This window comes from Mauremys reevesii, linkage group 2 (assembly GCF_016161935.1).
Source record: "Mauremys reevesii isolate NIE-2019 linkage group 2, ASM1616193v1, whole genome shotgun sequence".
NCBI lineage: Eukaryota > Metazoa > Chordata > Testudines > Geoemydidae > Mauremys > Mauremys reevesii.
The window spans coordinates 42,117,189-42,130,829 of NC_052624.1; the positions used below are offsets into that span (position 1 = coordinate 42,117,189).

The following is a 13,641-nucleotide window of genomic DNA, read 5'->3' on the forward strand; positions in this document are numbered from 1 at the left end:
AGTACTCTTCTGCACCCTAAACCCCTCATCCCTGGTCTCCCCTCAGAGCCTGCACCCCCAGCTGGAGCCCTCACCCCCTGCACCCAATCCTCTGCCCCAGCCCTGAGCCCCTCATCCCTGGCACCACCCCAGAGCCTGCACCCCCAGCCGGAGCCCTGACCCCCTGTACCCCAACCCTCTGACCCAGCCCTGAGCACCATCCCACACTCCGAACTCCTCAGCCCCACCCCCACCACATGAATTTTGTTATGTGTACCAATATGAAGGTGATGTGTCACACATCACCTCCATACTGGTGCACATAATAAAATTCATTCCATGTGGGTGAGAAAAATTAGAGGGAATGCTGCACATGACTGCTTCCAATGCTGTGTTTGGCTCAACTATATTTTCTTCAATATTGGAGTCAATGTTGAAGCCCCCTCCTCCTTAGAGGAAACTGCTAGTTAGTTATCTAGACTTGAGCACCCATAGGGACACTACTTCAAGAAAAAGAAATGGTTACTCACTCTGTGCAGGTTACTCACTGTGTGCAGTAACTGGCTCTTTGAGATTTGTCCTCCTTTAGATGCCTCATTAACTGTCTTCCTTCCCCTTTCCTTTGGCTTTCTCTGCTGTGGAGCTTTGCAGTACAGAAGGAACTGAAGTTGGTTCACTCGTGCAGTGCTATATAACAATGGCAGGGAGCACGAAATTGTGTAATACACATGCATGGGCTTAATAGATACTGCTATTCGAAATCTCCGATCAAAGGTGCAGGGGATGCCAGTGCACCTGGAGTGGAGCACCCATATGGACACACATGTCAAAGAACCACAGTTACTGCATACGGTGAGTAACCATTTCTTATTCTCTAAAGGTTTTTGTTTATTTCTGCATTTTCAGGGTTATCTTGAAGAGCTAGTACGCCTTAGAGAAACCCAGCTGGCTGAATCTGTCTCACAAAACAAGCTACTGCTACAGAGGATTGAAGATATGGATCTAGCCCATAAAATGGAGAAGGAACAGCTGGAGTACATAATTGTAGAGCTTCAGGACCAGCTGTAAGTTAGACTGTGACGGAGAAACTTTGCTAGACTAGTAACTATCTCTCTGGTTTCCTGTATGATTTATATGGATTTCTGGTCCCATGAAAACAAGTAAGACTTAATCTTGAAGAAATTGAAGTAGTTCTCCTTTTTATAAATGTGGAATTATTTTTCATCAGCTGACAAATTTTATATTCAAAGACAGCTGCCCTGCAATAGTATAGAATTCTAAAATTGTAAGAAATTTAAAAAAGCAACTACTTAAAGATCTAAGACAGCTTAACTGAAAACAGTTATTCCTATTTCATCATACATTTTTCTAATTAAAATTGCTCTACTGCATTTTATCACTATTAGGTTTAAATTCCGTAATGCAAAGCATTTTGTGGGAGGTAAAACATTATTTTGGACGTAGTAAAATTTTCATTTATTGGGGAAAAAGATATTTCTCCTTCACAAATACACCTCCAGAGACTCCTGCTTTACTATTCTATTCTGTTTGTATGGTGCTCTGAAACACTAGAAGCAGTTCTGCTAGAACTGAGGGCTTCATTATTTGACATGCCATGGACTTCTCACCCATGCTTTTATGTCAGATAAAAGGGCTGGAGCAACATAAAGGGGCTTTAATTTATCTATCTTAAGTACTTATGTGGCCTCCATTACTATAGCATCTGAGAGCCTCACAATTTTTAATGTATTTATCCTCACATCATCCCTGTGAAGTACAGAAGTACTATCATCCCCATTTTAGAGATGTGGAAATGAGACACAGAGAGAACAAATGACTTACTAAGGTCACACGGGAAGTCTGTTGTGGAGCAAAAACTAAACCTGGGTCTCCAAATCCCAGTCTAGTGCCCTAATCACTGAATCATCCTTCTCTGAGTCTGATAACCTGCCTCCAACGATGGGAGAATTCCCCCAGGGGAAGGAAATAAGGACAATAGCCTCAGGATCTCTTCTGAGGCATTTTGTGAGCTCTAACATAAGGGTATGCTGGGATATAGCTGGGTGATGGGCAGGGCAACAGCTCATAGCACTATGGAGATTCTGGGCAGCATCCCCAGCTGAGTCATAAGTTACACCAGTGTCCACTTTAGCCTCTGGAGTAGCCTAGGATCTGGGAGATTTCAAGGGTGGCTTAAAGGCACCTTAGGTTTCTCCTGGGCTGTACCTCTTAGAGCCCTGAATCTCACTCTGTATGCATTTAAAGATGTCTAATTAATAAAATGTTTTTCTTCCACCTTCTATTAGATCATGGAACTGCTGATGTTTGTAACTTGTGCATTCCTGCTGAGTTTCACAGAATAGTTTTGTATTTCATTTGTGATGATTTCAAGGCTCCTAGAGGTGTTTTTCCCCCCCTCATTTTCTCTGATTAGGAGAAAGTCTGGCTGCAAGCTCTGCGAGACCTGCCTGTACTTAAATTCTATTACTGACCCACAGTTTAGCAGTTGTGGCTAATAACTGATCTTTCATATCCTAGAGCAAAAGTTTCAGAAGTGGCTACTGATTTGTGAGGGTGCCAACTTTGGTCTAGTTTGATATTTGAAGGTACTAAACATCTGTCATTCCCACTGATTTCCACTGGAGTTATGGGTGCTCAGTATAAAGGGAAGATGTGTGACTAAATTCGGCACTGTTTTGAAAAACTCAACCTTCATTTTTTTTTTCTCTTGGAGTGTTAGCTAGCTTAGATGCTGGAGTACGATTATGTGGTGCTTTTTAAGACCAAAAAAAATCCCGCCTTACATGGCCATTTGCGATGCCATCGTTGGGGCTGTGGGCTAAGTCTCCTTTCATAAATGTAAGGCAGCTACTTAGAGATCCATGTACAATTTTACACAAATTAATGTTGTGACTGCAGCAAATCTATCAGATTTACTCTCCCAAAAATGAGTTTGCAAATTCAGTTACTTACTCAACCCAGAGAGTTAGAGGAAAGGCAGAGAAAATGACTTGGAGGAACCTGAGGGTGAAAACTAGCAGCAACTGGCATTCTCTAAACATATTTCCTCCATATTTGCCCACCCTTGATCTTTGCTTCATACTTAAACAGAAACTGAGTTGGTAGGGAACCTAAACGGCATTGTTACTTTCGTTTGCCTGCATTAAAGCATTAATTTGGTCAGTTGCTATTAACATTATGAAATGGTTGAACCTGTGTTTATAGAACTCCAAGTACACACAGGTATCTTAGTTTTATGTCCTTCCTCATCTCCCCCCAGCCTCACTATTAGCATATTAAAGTAGTGAAATGTGTGCTGCAGTTTCTTGTACTAACAGCCGTAAATGAGCCTGGGATGCTAATACTTCCCTAATTCATATAGGTGTTGAGGCAGAACACATTAATGTTTGTAAAGCACCTTCAGATCACTGATTTAAGGCCCTTTGCTATATTAATGGAAAGTGCTATTATATTATAAAAATAGTCTGTTTTCTTTTTATTGAAACTGTTCTGCTCTGCTAATGTTTTTGCTGAAGTGGTGAATTTCACTGCTTTAACTTATTACCATTTTATTACAGCTGAAAATAAGGCTAAATACATTTTAGGTTGCCTTTGATCTTCATCGTTTGGACAGTTATGTGCTCCAGTTTGAAACATTTGGCTTTCCATTTCCTTACCTTTAAAAAATATTCTTGAATAAAGGCATTTTTGTAAGTGTGTGATAAATCTGAAATTTGTACATGGAGGATACAAAAGGATCAGCTGTAAAAGATAAAGATGTAGTGCTATGAGAGGTGAAGGTTGTATATTTTAAGAACAGTGCACTCCACAGTGGACTTACGAAGGGCCTCTTCTTGAGTCAGCTTAATATGCCAGCTCCTGTTTATTATGTATTCTGTTTCTCTTTCCAGATAGCAACTGCTATATTTTTTCTGGGTGTGACACCCTCCCCGAAATGTGTGTCTTGTACTGTTCAGTAACCCACTGGATGGTACAAGCTCATAATTAGTCCATCATTCCAACAAAGGGTAATGAGTATGCACCAGCCCCGTTGACCTGAGTAGAAATTTCCCAAACACATCAAACACACTTTTTTAGATAAAACAGTTTATTAAATAGAGAGAGAGAGAGAATTTCAGTGATTATAAGCGATAAGGCATATTAATCAGGATTAGTTACAAAAGAAGGAAGTTAAAAATGCAAGCTAATCTCTAAATTTTACCAAGCTAAGTGATCTTGAAAACAACAACAACAAAGTTTTTTCTTCTTACTCAAAAGCTTACAGCAGTCTGTACTAGTGGGAAAGCCTTCCAGCTAAGACCCCTTCCCCTAATTCCAAAAGCTTCCTTTTTTCTTTCAAGTGTTGTAGCTGCTGTGAGCAGAGATGGGGGAAAGAGGTAATTTGTGGGTTGTGAGTTCTCCATTCCTATACCCTTTCCCCTACTTTGAGGATTACCCCCAGCTGGGGTGTAAACAAAACAGTCCCCTGTGTGACCAGTGGTGCCTGGGGCAGCCCTCACTGGAAATGCCAAGGTCAGGGCAGGCTGCAAAAGGGAGAGCAGATACTGCCAAGACTGGAGGGTAACACTGAAGTTAAACTCTCCAACCAGTCACCAACTGTGCTTCTGATCTCCCACACTGGTTATCAAGAAGCAAAAGAAGAAATCACACAGCTCCCTTTATTGCATTCCAGTCCTCCGGCTCCCAATCAGCACACCTAGGTTCAGTACAGTGAGAAGTTATTTAAATAACTCTGCTTACATATACAAAATGTTCTTCTGACCCCAAAGGGTTAGCCATGTTACCAGGTCAGTATAGGTTTGGATCTTACTCAAAATACCACGCTGCCAGCCAATCCTTTAGTGTCTAAAACTAAAGGTTTATTATAAAGAAAAAAGAAAGAACAAGAAGAGAGATGTTAAACAGTAAAACAGTCAAAGATTTAAAACGTACAAAGACTTAAGTCCATCAGGTTCCTAGCAGTATTGGTGAGTTTGCTGGCTTGAAAGTTCCTCTGGAATAAATCCACAGCTTGGATGGGTCATTCAGTCCTTTGTTCAGAGCTTCAGTTTGTAGCAAAGTTCTTCCAGAGGTAAGAAGCAGGATTGAAGACAAGATGGAGAAGATGCAGTTGTCTTTTATAGTCTTTTGCCATGCAGTTTGTGCTTCCTTTGTTTCAAACACAAGCTGCCCAGCACATGGCTTGGAAGATTTTTCTGTTCATAGGCATGCCCCTGTATGCCTTGCTGAGTCATAAGGTGTATCCCTTGCCTTCTCTCAATGGGTCAGTTGTGTAGCTGATGGCCCATAATGGGCCATTAAGCAGGCAGTGCTGATGCCAAACTGTCTGGGAGTGTCACCTGGAAGCATAGCACAAGTTTTGTAATACAGGCATACATATTAATACAAAGGTGATACAAACACAGAAATGCGATTATCATATTTAGCAAATTATAACATTTTTGCAGATATCTTACATGGCATATCTGGCATAACTCATTGCCGTTTAAAAATATTAATGTTCATAATATCCTCAAGTGTCTTACTGTCTCCCCTGCTGGTGAATGGTTGTTTTATCAGTTAATAGTTTTATAACACCTGTGGTCAGTTCTTTGTTTGTCTATGAAGAGCTATTCTGTGGGTGTTCCCCAGAATTACAACATATTTCAGTAACAATCATATAGTAAAATCTCATCGCTTTTACATGCAATGTTGTTGCACACATTTTAACAGGACAATAACGTTCAGCAGATTGTGATTTTTCAAATGATATCTCACAGAGCATACTTTGTACAAAATATCTCATAGCCATATGAAAGTGGTGAACATGGAGTACAGGTATCAGAGGGGTAGCCGTGTTAGTCTGGATCTGTAAAAGCAGCAGAGAATCCTGTGGCACCTTATAGACTAACAGACGTTTTGGAGCAAGAGCTTTTGTGGGTGAATACCCACTTCGCCGGATGCATGTAGTACAGGATGTCACATTGGATACAGTGCATCTAGGGTTTTATTTCATTGTTATTAATGTTATAAAGAATCTACACGTCAAAATAATACCCCTTTTAAAGCAAAAAAGTATCATTTGGATATTTTTGTTGTATTTTGCTTCTCTCAGTGAATGGTTGGCTTAAAATATTTAGTTGGGAACCTCCATCTTTCATTATTAAATAGATATAAAATCTCAGTACCATGCACAGAATGCAGAAATGATCAGTGAACTGTTAATTAATCTAATGAATATCCTATGTCTGGGTTTCTTCAATTGTTCCCTAAATCCTTGCAGATTTTTTTCAGTATCTAATATGTATAAAATGTGACTGTCCTAGGCTGTAAGCATATATACAAAAAACTTTACTACATTAAGAATATTGTAAACTAGATAAGTAGAACATCCACCTCTCCCACAAAACAATTGATCAAAAACATAGTAGGAAAAACTAAGCATGACAGCATGCCCCAGAGGTTAGCAAACTTGGTGTTTTTTGTGCTAAAAGGCAGCATATCCCAAAGTTAAGGGCCCTGCCTTGAATACCACCACAGTTGATTTCTATTAAAATCATCCTGTCCTCAGCTCTTCTTTAACCTGGAGGCTAGTAAGCTTGAACAGCTCAGTTGGTCTGAACTGCCATAGTATCACACACAGAGATGGGTAGTCTAAGGTAGCTGGGACCCAAACCATGTAGAAATATTATACATCAAAATAAGTAGCATGAACTATTTCCAGAAACAAATGCAAGCCTGTGTAGATCGCAAAGAACAGACTTAATATTATTCCCTGTGAGAAGCACAGCTAATGAAAGCTCACAGATATATTTTATATTAACTGGCATTTCCAAGTGGTCTTCACTTGTTGATCAATGTAAATTGCAGTAAACCACTACAGAGGTGGGAAAAGCATGGATCCATGGGTAGGTTTGCATCTGAAAGGAAAGATTACAGCTTTCTCACCAGCACTGCTGACTGCTGCTGACTGGATATCTGGTAACAGCTATGGATCCAGCAAGAGACAAGATCTAATTTAGATTACCAAAAAATAAGAGGGCTTATTTTGTTGAAGGAATGTATATAATTTTTATTTCCTACAGTTGCTTTCTCGATGCATCATCATCAAACCCCCATTTTATCCTGACTGTGCTTCAGCAAGCTAGGTCTTATCCCAGCAACGATTTGTTAGACACTGGAAAAGCCAAGCAGTTATCCAGATCCTGTGAAAAGGAGATGGGAAATTTATCTACATATGCCCATCATCTACATGCTTCAGTCTATAATGCCTGCCTGTCTCCTCAGGAAGCTTATGTGCGCATTGGATAGAAGGGATGATGAACTGGAATCCTTTAAATGTCTGCATGAGCACTCTCACCATTTACATTTACCCAGTGTTGTTCTCTAGTTTCTCTCCAAAAGAAAATACAAACAAGGCATCTGAGGTGCTCCATATATCCCAGCTATAGTCTGCAGAAGCACTGGCAATACCTTGTGGTCAAATGTTCCAACAGATGCTGACGGATCTAATAAACGTGTACGAATGCTTAAGCTTTGTCATTCTCTGGCAATACACTGTTGTCTGTCTTGCTTTTTCAGTCTTATCAAAAAGGAAGGTTAGAGACCAGTTGATAAAGGTGATATTTGCAGAGTCAAGAGTTTCTTGAAGAAAGATAAATAATGCCTTTTGAAAAGAAGCTGAAACCTTATCTTCCTAGAAGGAGGAACTAAAAATCTCCTCCAATGACGGACTCTCCACCTCCCCATTTGATTTTACCACCTATCAAGAACATCTGGAGGATCCAGGCCTGAAAGAATGGCACATGTTTTAAAGTGTTAATTCCTGTTTATAGAAGAATCTGTGAACAGTGAGTAGCTGGAAATACAGATTCCTAGCACTATAATTATGAAAATAACAGTGTAATAATCCCATTCCTCACTTCCTTCTGTGTGCATGGTTCATAATTATCTGTCTGCAGTATGCAGATTTTTGTTTTACTTCCTTTTTTATGGATGGATCCTGATCCTCTGCTGTGGTCTTTTATGAGATTGAAGGTAATGATGCAGCACGGATGGCATTCCTAATTGTGTCCTCCAGGTCCACTGCTTCTGTATATACAAGTGAAGGGTATAATTTGACCCTTTATTTTTTTGATACAACACATTTTAATCAAAATAGGAAAAGCATAAAAATACAAGAAGTCCTAGATGAAAAATAACTGAATCCAGCTGCACTATAACCTAAGAGTTGGTAACGGCTCAATTATTAATAAAGAGGGCAGGATTCCATTAAGGACACTAAAAGTTCATCTCCTTCCCTAAAATGTGTTTCATTCTGTTGAAGGAAAAGGCAGTAAAACCATCATACCTCTGTTCAGTGTGTTAGGAATGAGCAGGGAATTAGAAAAGGAACCATAAACACTACTCTATGTTACGAACATCTCTCTATAATGACAACAAAACCAAAATATTATAACCCTAGAGTATTATTCTTGATCGTGCAGCAAAATACAAAGGATTCTGAATGTCCATTATCAAGAGCTTTTTATTTTGCAGCTTATTCTAGCAATAACTTGTTTTGGCTCAGTTTTTTCTTTGTTTTTTCTGTACTTTTGGGGGAGACATCTGTCTTAATCTTGTCTAAAAGATTGGTAACTCAGCCGTTGTCAAAAAATATATATGGTTATTCTGGTACTGATTCAAGCCCTGTTTAATTCTTGTACCATATTCTTTCAGCCCCACATCACTGTTAAGTCTGGATTGCCATGGCCTTTGTAATCTTATCTTTCTAGGAATGCCAAATTCTCTGGAGCACTAGGTAAAGCATCTTTTTTTTTTTTTTTTTAGATATAGATATAGCACTTATTACTATCTATTTTGGGGGGATTCTTCTTGCAAGATTCTCAAAGGGAATTCAGTCCTCAAACAGTTTCAGTATAATAAACTCAGTTTGCCTAGCTAACTATTTAATTACTTTATTTCCTCACTCCATAGAAATTGTGAGATACAGTCCAGTATTTGATCTTGCTGCTAAATTCATTTCCTATTATGGCAAAATTCAGAATACTAATCCTCTTTTCTCTAAATCCCTTTAGAGAGACAGGTTGTGTAAACTCAATTTACATTAGGAACATTTTCCTTTTTTTTTCAGACGCATTCTTTTCAGGTTGGCAATTGTGACGTTATTGACATGAACTGTGACCATATCGATCATAGTTGCAACCAGGGTCCTATGGTTGCGCCAGGTCTTGTACAGCAGAGGTCAAGTGGGGTGTCTATGGAAAGGTTGTAGTTTGCTGGTTATGACTGTACTGTCTATGTGTATATCATTTTTGTATTTGAAGTTATGAATATTGTCTATGTCTTGTGTATCAATGTGTTTGACTCTAAGTAGCTTCAGTGAAGCATTTGGTCAGCTTCTTGAGAAAATGAGAATAATCCTAAGTGCCCAATCCAGAAACACTTAACTGACAGTGACTTTGGGAAACGCCAATCCACATCTGAGCTTTCCTGGGAATGTTCAAACTAACATGTAAACAATGGCGTCGGCCTGCAAAAAGCTGAATCATTCATGGACATATGACTTGCCCAGGTGGCTACAAACTCCATCTTGTTGCTATGATTTTTGCACAGGAGAACAAAGAGGTTTCCGCCCACAAGAGAGAATATAAAAGGCCTTGGAAACCCCTCCATTTTGTCTTCAGCTGGCTTAAGAAATGGCCTCTCCACCCCCAAGAGATACCTGAAAGAAACTGGAACAAAGGACAGTAACTACAGGGGTGTGAGTGATTGCTGGAACCAGACTAGGAAGGAGTCCAGTCTGTGAAAGAAACTTATTGGAACATCTCTAAGGGTGAGATTTACTTGTATGCAGTTTCTTAATGTATTAGGCTTAGACTTACACATTTTGCTTTATTTTGCTTGGTAACTTACTTTGTTCTGTCTGTTATTACTTGGAACGACTTAAATCCTACTTTTTATACTTAATAAAATCACTTTTTTGCTTATTAATTGACCAAGAGTAAGTAAGTAATGCCTGGGGGAGCAAACAGCTGTGCATATCTCTCTATCAGTGTTATAGAGGACGGATAATTTGAGTTTACCCTGTATAAGCTTTACACAGAGTAAAATGGATTTATTTGGAATTTAGGCTCCCAGAAAGACTGAATACTGGGTGCTGGGAATGTCTCTCTTAACTAAGAAGCTCCTGAGCTGAGTGGATATCAGTTTCAGTGAACTGCAGGGGGGACCTGGCCCAACCTCCTGGGTCTGCGCTGAAGCTGACTGTAGTGTCTAACTCAGCAAGACAGGAGTGGAAGGAAGCCTCTTCTGGCAGGGTTTGTTCTCAGCGGTATCCCAGCACATCTAGTGACAGTCTTAAGGGGGTTTCTGTGACCCAACCCATCACAGCAATGTCCGTTTTAAATCCCTTGTACTGACTGCTAGTCTTTCCTCAGTTTCTTATATTTTTATTTAGTATGGTGAGTACTTGCCTTGATTTTTCTTAATGTGGCTTTCTCAATGTGTAAATTTAGATTCAATTGCTATTTTAAGGTGGTTTTTCTTTATTGTGTTGGCTGCCTCATGAATGAGAGAATTTGTAAGTGCTTCCTATAGACCAGTTTATATATAGATTGCCATAACAAGGTGACAGTATATACAAATTCCCTCTTCCTTCACAAGTTATCTTTCAGCTTCCATTTCAATCAGCCATTTTCATGGTGGTATTTTTTCTTTCTTTCTTCCATAAGTGAGGATATTGTACATAAATAGAATAGCGAGAAGGCTATTATATCTCACTCAGAAGTTAACATTTTGATAAACTGTTCTAGTTATACAACATGTATCCTGCTTATAGAATTTTTAGATTATGGTTAAGTCTAGTACATTTACAATCTATAAGCAAGGCCTTTCAAAATGCATAATCAAAAACATCTGCCTTTTGAATGTCTCAGAGCACATTTGGCTGGGGTTTAAAAAAGTCACCACCTCAACCAAGCTTCACAATCATCATAGCTGTGAACAGTATTAAATTTTGTTTAAAACGTATACTGTGTGTGTGTGTGTGTGTGTGTGTATATGTGTGTGTGTGTGTGTGTGTGTGTGTATATATATATATATAATTTAAAAAAATCTGGTGAAAAAAATTTCCCTGGAACCTAACCCCCCCCCCCATTTACATTAATTCTTATGGGGAAATTGGATTAGCTTAACATTTTGCTTAAAGTCACATTTTTCAGGAACATAACTACAATGTTAAGTGAGGAGTTACTGTACACTATTTACACTGTATATGCTACTTATGTTTAACTTGGATGGGGGAAAAATCATGGGAATATTGTATTTGAGAAATAGTGATACAATATAGTTTATTAAATAAGCCCAAGCCAGGTGCCATAGTTAGAATCAAACTTTAAGGTCGAAAGGGACCATTGTGGTCCTCTAGTCTGACCTCTTGCACATTTCAGGCCACAAGACCTCACCCACCCACTTCTGAAATAGACCCCTAACTTCTGGCTGAGTTACTGAAGTCCTCAAATCATGATTTAAAGACTTAAAGTTACAGAGAATTCATCATTTACACTAGTTTAAACCTGCAAGTGACCCGTGCCCCATAATGCAGAGGAAGGCAAAAACAACCCAGGGTCTCTGCCAATCTAACCTGGAGAAAAATTGCTTTCCAACCCCAAATATGGCAGTCAGTTAGATCCTGAGCATGTGAGTAAGACCTACCAGGCAGATACCTGGGAAAGAATTCTCTATAGTAACTCAGAACCGTCCCCATATAATGTCCCATCTCCAGCTGTTGGGGATTTTTGCTACTGGCAGTCGCTGATGGGCGACATGCCATTGTGGACAGTCTCATCATACCCCCCATCCAAGTTAAACTTGAAGCCAGTTAGGTTTTTTGCCCCCACTATTCTCTTGGGAGGCTGTTCCAGAACTTCACTCCTCTGATGGTTAGAAACCTTCACCTAATTTTGAGCCTAAACTTCTTGATGGCCAGTTTATATCCACTTGTTCTTGTGTCTACATTGGCGCTTAACTTTTATATAACTCCTCTCCCTCTATGGTATTTATCCCTCTGATGTGTTTATAGAGAGCATTCATCTCCCCCAGCCTTCTTTTGGTTAGGCTAAACAAGCCAAACTCTTTGAGTCTCCTCTCATAAGGTAGGTTTTCTATTTCTTGGGTCATCCTCGTAGCCCTTCTAGGATTAATCTTTCTTAAACATGAGAGACCACACAGTATTCCAGATGAGGTCTCAGCTATGCCTTATATAATGGTACTATCACTTCTCTGTCTCTACTGGAAATACCCTGTGTGACGATGGTGCCCGTGAGAGCCAGCTGAGGTCACTCAATTAGAGTGAACTGCAAACAGAACAGAGCAGACAAACCCCAAAAGCTGGTGGATATTCCAATACTTAGCTTTACCAAGCCAGAACAAAGCAGCTTCTATATTACCTCACTGGTTACTCAGAAGTCCAAATAACGCAGTTGCCTTAAAGTACCCAGCTTCAGGCCTCCATCCAGACACACATGTCAAACATATGATGATAAATTCTGAAAATCTTGTATCATATAAAAGAAAGGGTTCTCCCAATCCCAAAGGATCAGCCACACACCCAGGTCAAATAATAACTTAGATCTTACCCAAAATACATGCTTATAGCCAATTCTTAACAACTAAACTAAACTAAAATTTATTAAACAAGAAAAGAGAGTTGGTTGAAAGATCAATATACATACAGACTCAAGTTCAATTTCTTGAGGTCCAGATACATAGCAGAGATGGTGAGTTTGTAGTTGCCAGAAGTTCTTTTAGAAATAGTCTATAGGTTATAGTCCAATGTCCATATTCAGGGTGACTCCAGTCAGTGACTGGGGATCTCAATTCCTATCGCTTAGGGTTTCCCCTTCTTGAAACCCAAAGCAAATCTGAGATAAAACAGGAGGGTGTCCCAGGGTTTTTATACATTTTCCAGCAGCCTCTTGGCCTGAGAGAATAAGCTTAATCTTCTGTCTCCCAAACATCCTGGCAATTAGCATAGTGTAATTTATCTGTTAAACAGTTCATATACAGTTTATCACAACCTTCAAAGAGACATATAGACAATAATACTATTTCACTCAAGTGTCATCATAAATGTTAATATTCCTTTTCTGATCTTTGAATCAAAGCTAGCTGTAGCAATAGACAAGACTTGTTTGCTTACATCACAAGACCTGAGCAAACATCTACCCTTCTATCTCTAACAATGCAGGCTTACATTTCAAAGCTCTATTCATTTACATATCTTCCTAACACGCCTTTAAAGTTCAGCCATGGGTCAGGTCAGTCTGTGAGTTAACTCTTTTTCTGGCCCTGTCTCACCTTTCAGTGAAATATTATATTACACTCATAACATTACACCTTGCCTGATGCATCCTAGGACCGCACTAGCCTTTTTCATGGCTGCATCACATTGATGGCTCATAAACCTCCTGTGATCAACTAATACACCCAGATCTTTCTCTTCCTTTGTTGCTTCCAACTGATAAATCTGCGGCTTATAGCAAAAATTCTTGTTGTTAGTCCTTAAACGCATGACTTTCCACTATTAAATGTAATTCCATTTCTATTATTCCAGTTTACAAGGTCATCCAGATGTTCTTGTATGATATTCTGGTCCTCCTC

At 39.4% G+C, this 13,641-nt stretch overlaps 1 protein-coding gene across 8 annotated transcripts in view; it reads left to right on the plus strand.

Annotated features, from left to right (window-relative positions):
* RUNDC3B (RUN domain containing 3B) overlaps positions 1-13,641 on the plus strand; it is a 146,390-nt gene that overhangs the window by 83,150 nt on the left and 49,599 nt on the right. For all 8 annotated transcript variants that reach the window (XR_005594095.1, XR_005594096.1, XR_005594097.1 and 5 more), the window contains exon 8: positions 886-1,043. Coding sequence is in view for 5 of the 8 variants with exons in the window: in XM_039524668.1 (XP_039380602.1) it covers positions 886-1,043 (158 nt within the window). In the remaining 3 variants the exon portion in view is untranslated. The remainder of the gene's footprint in view (positions 1-885; positions 1,044-13,641) is intronic.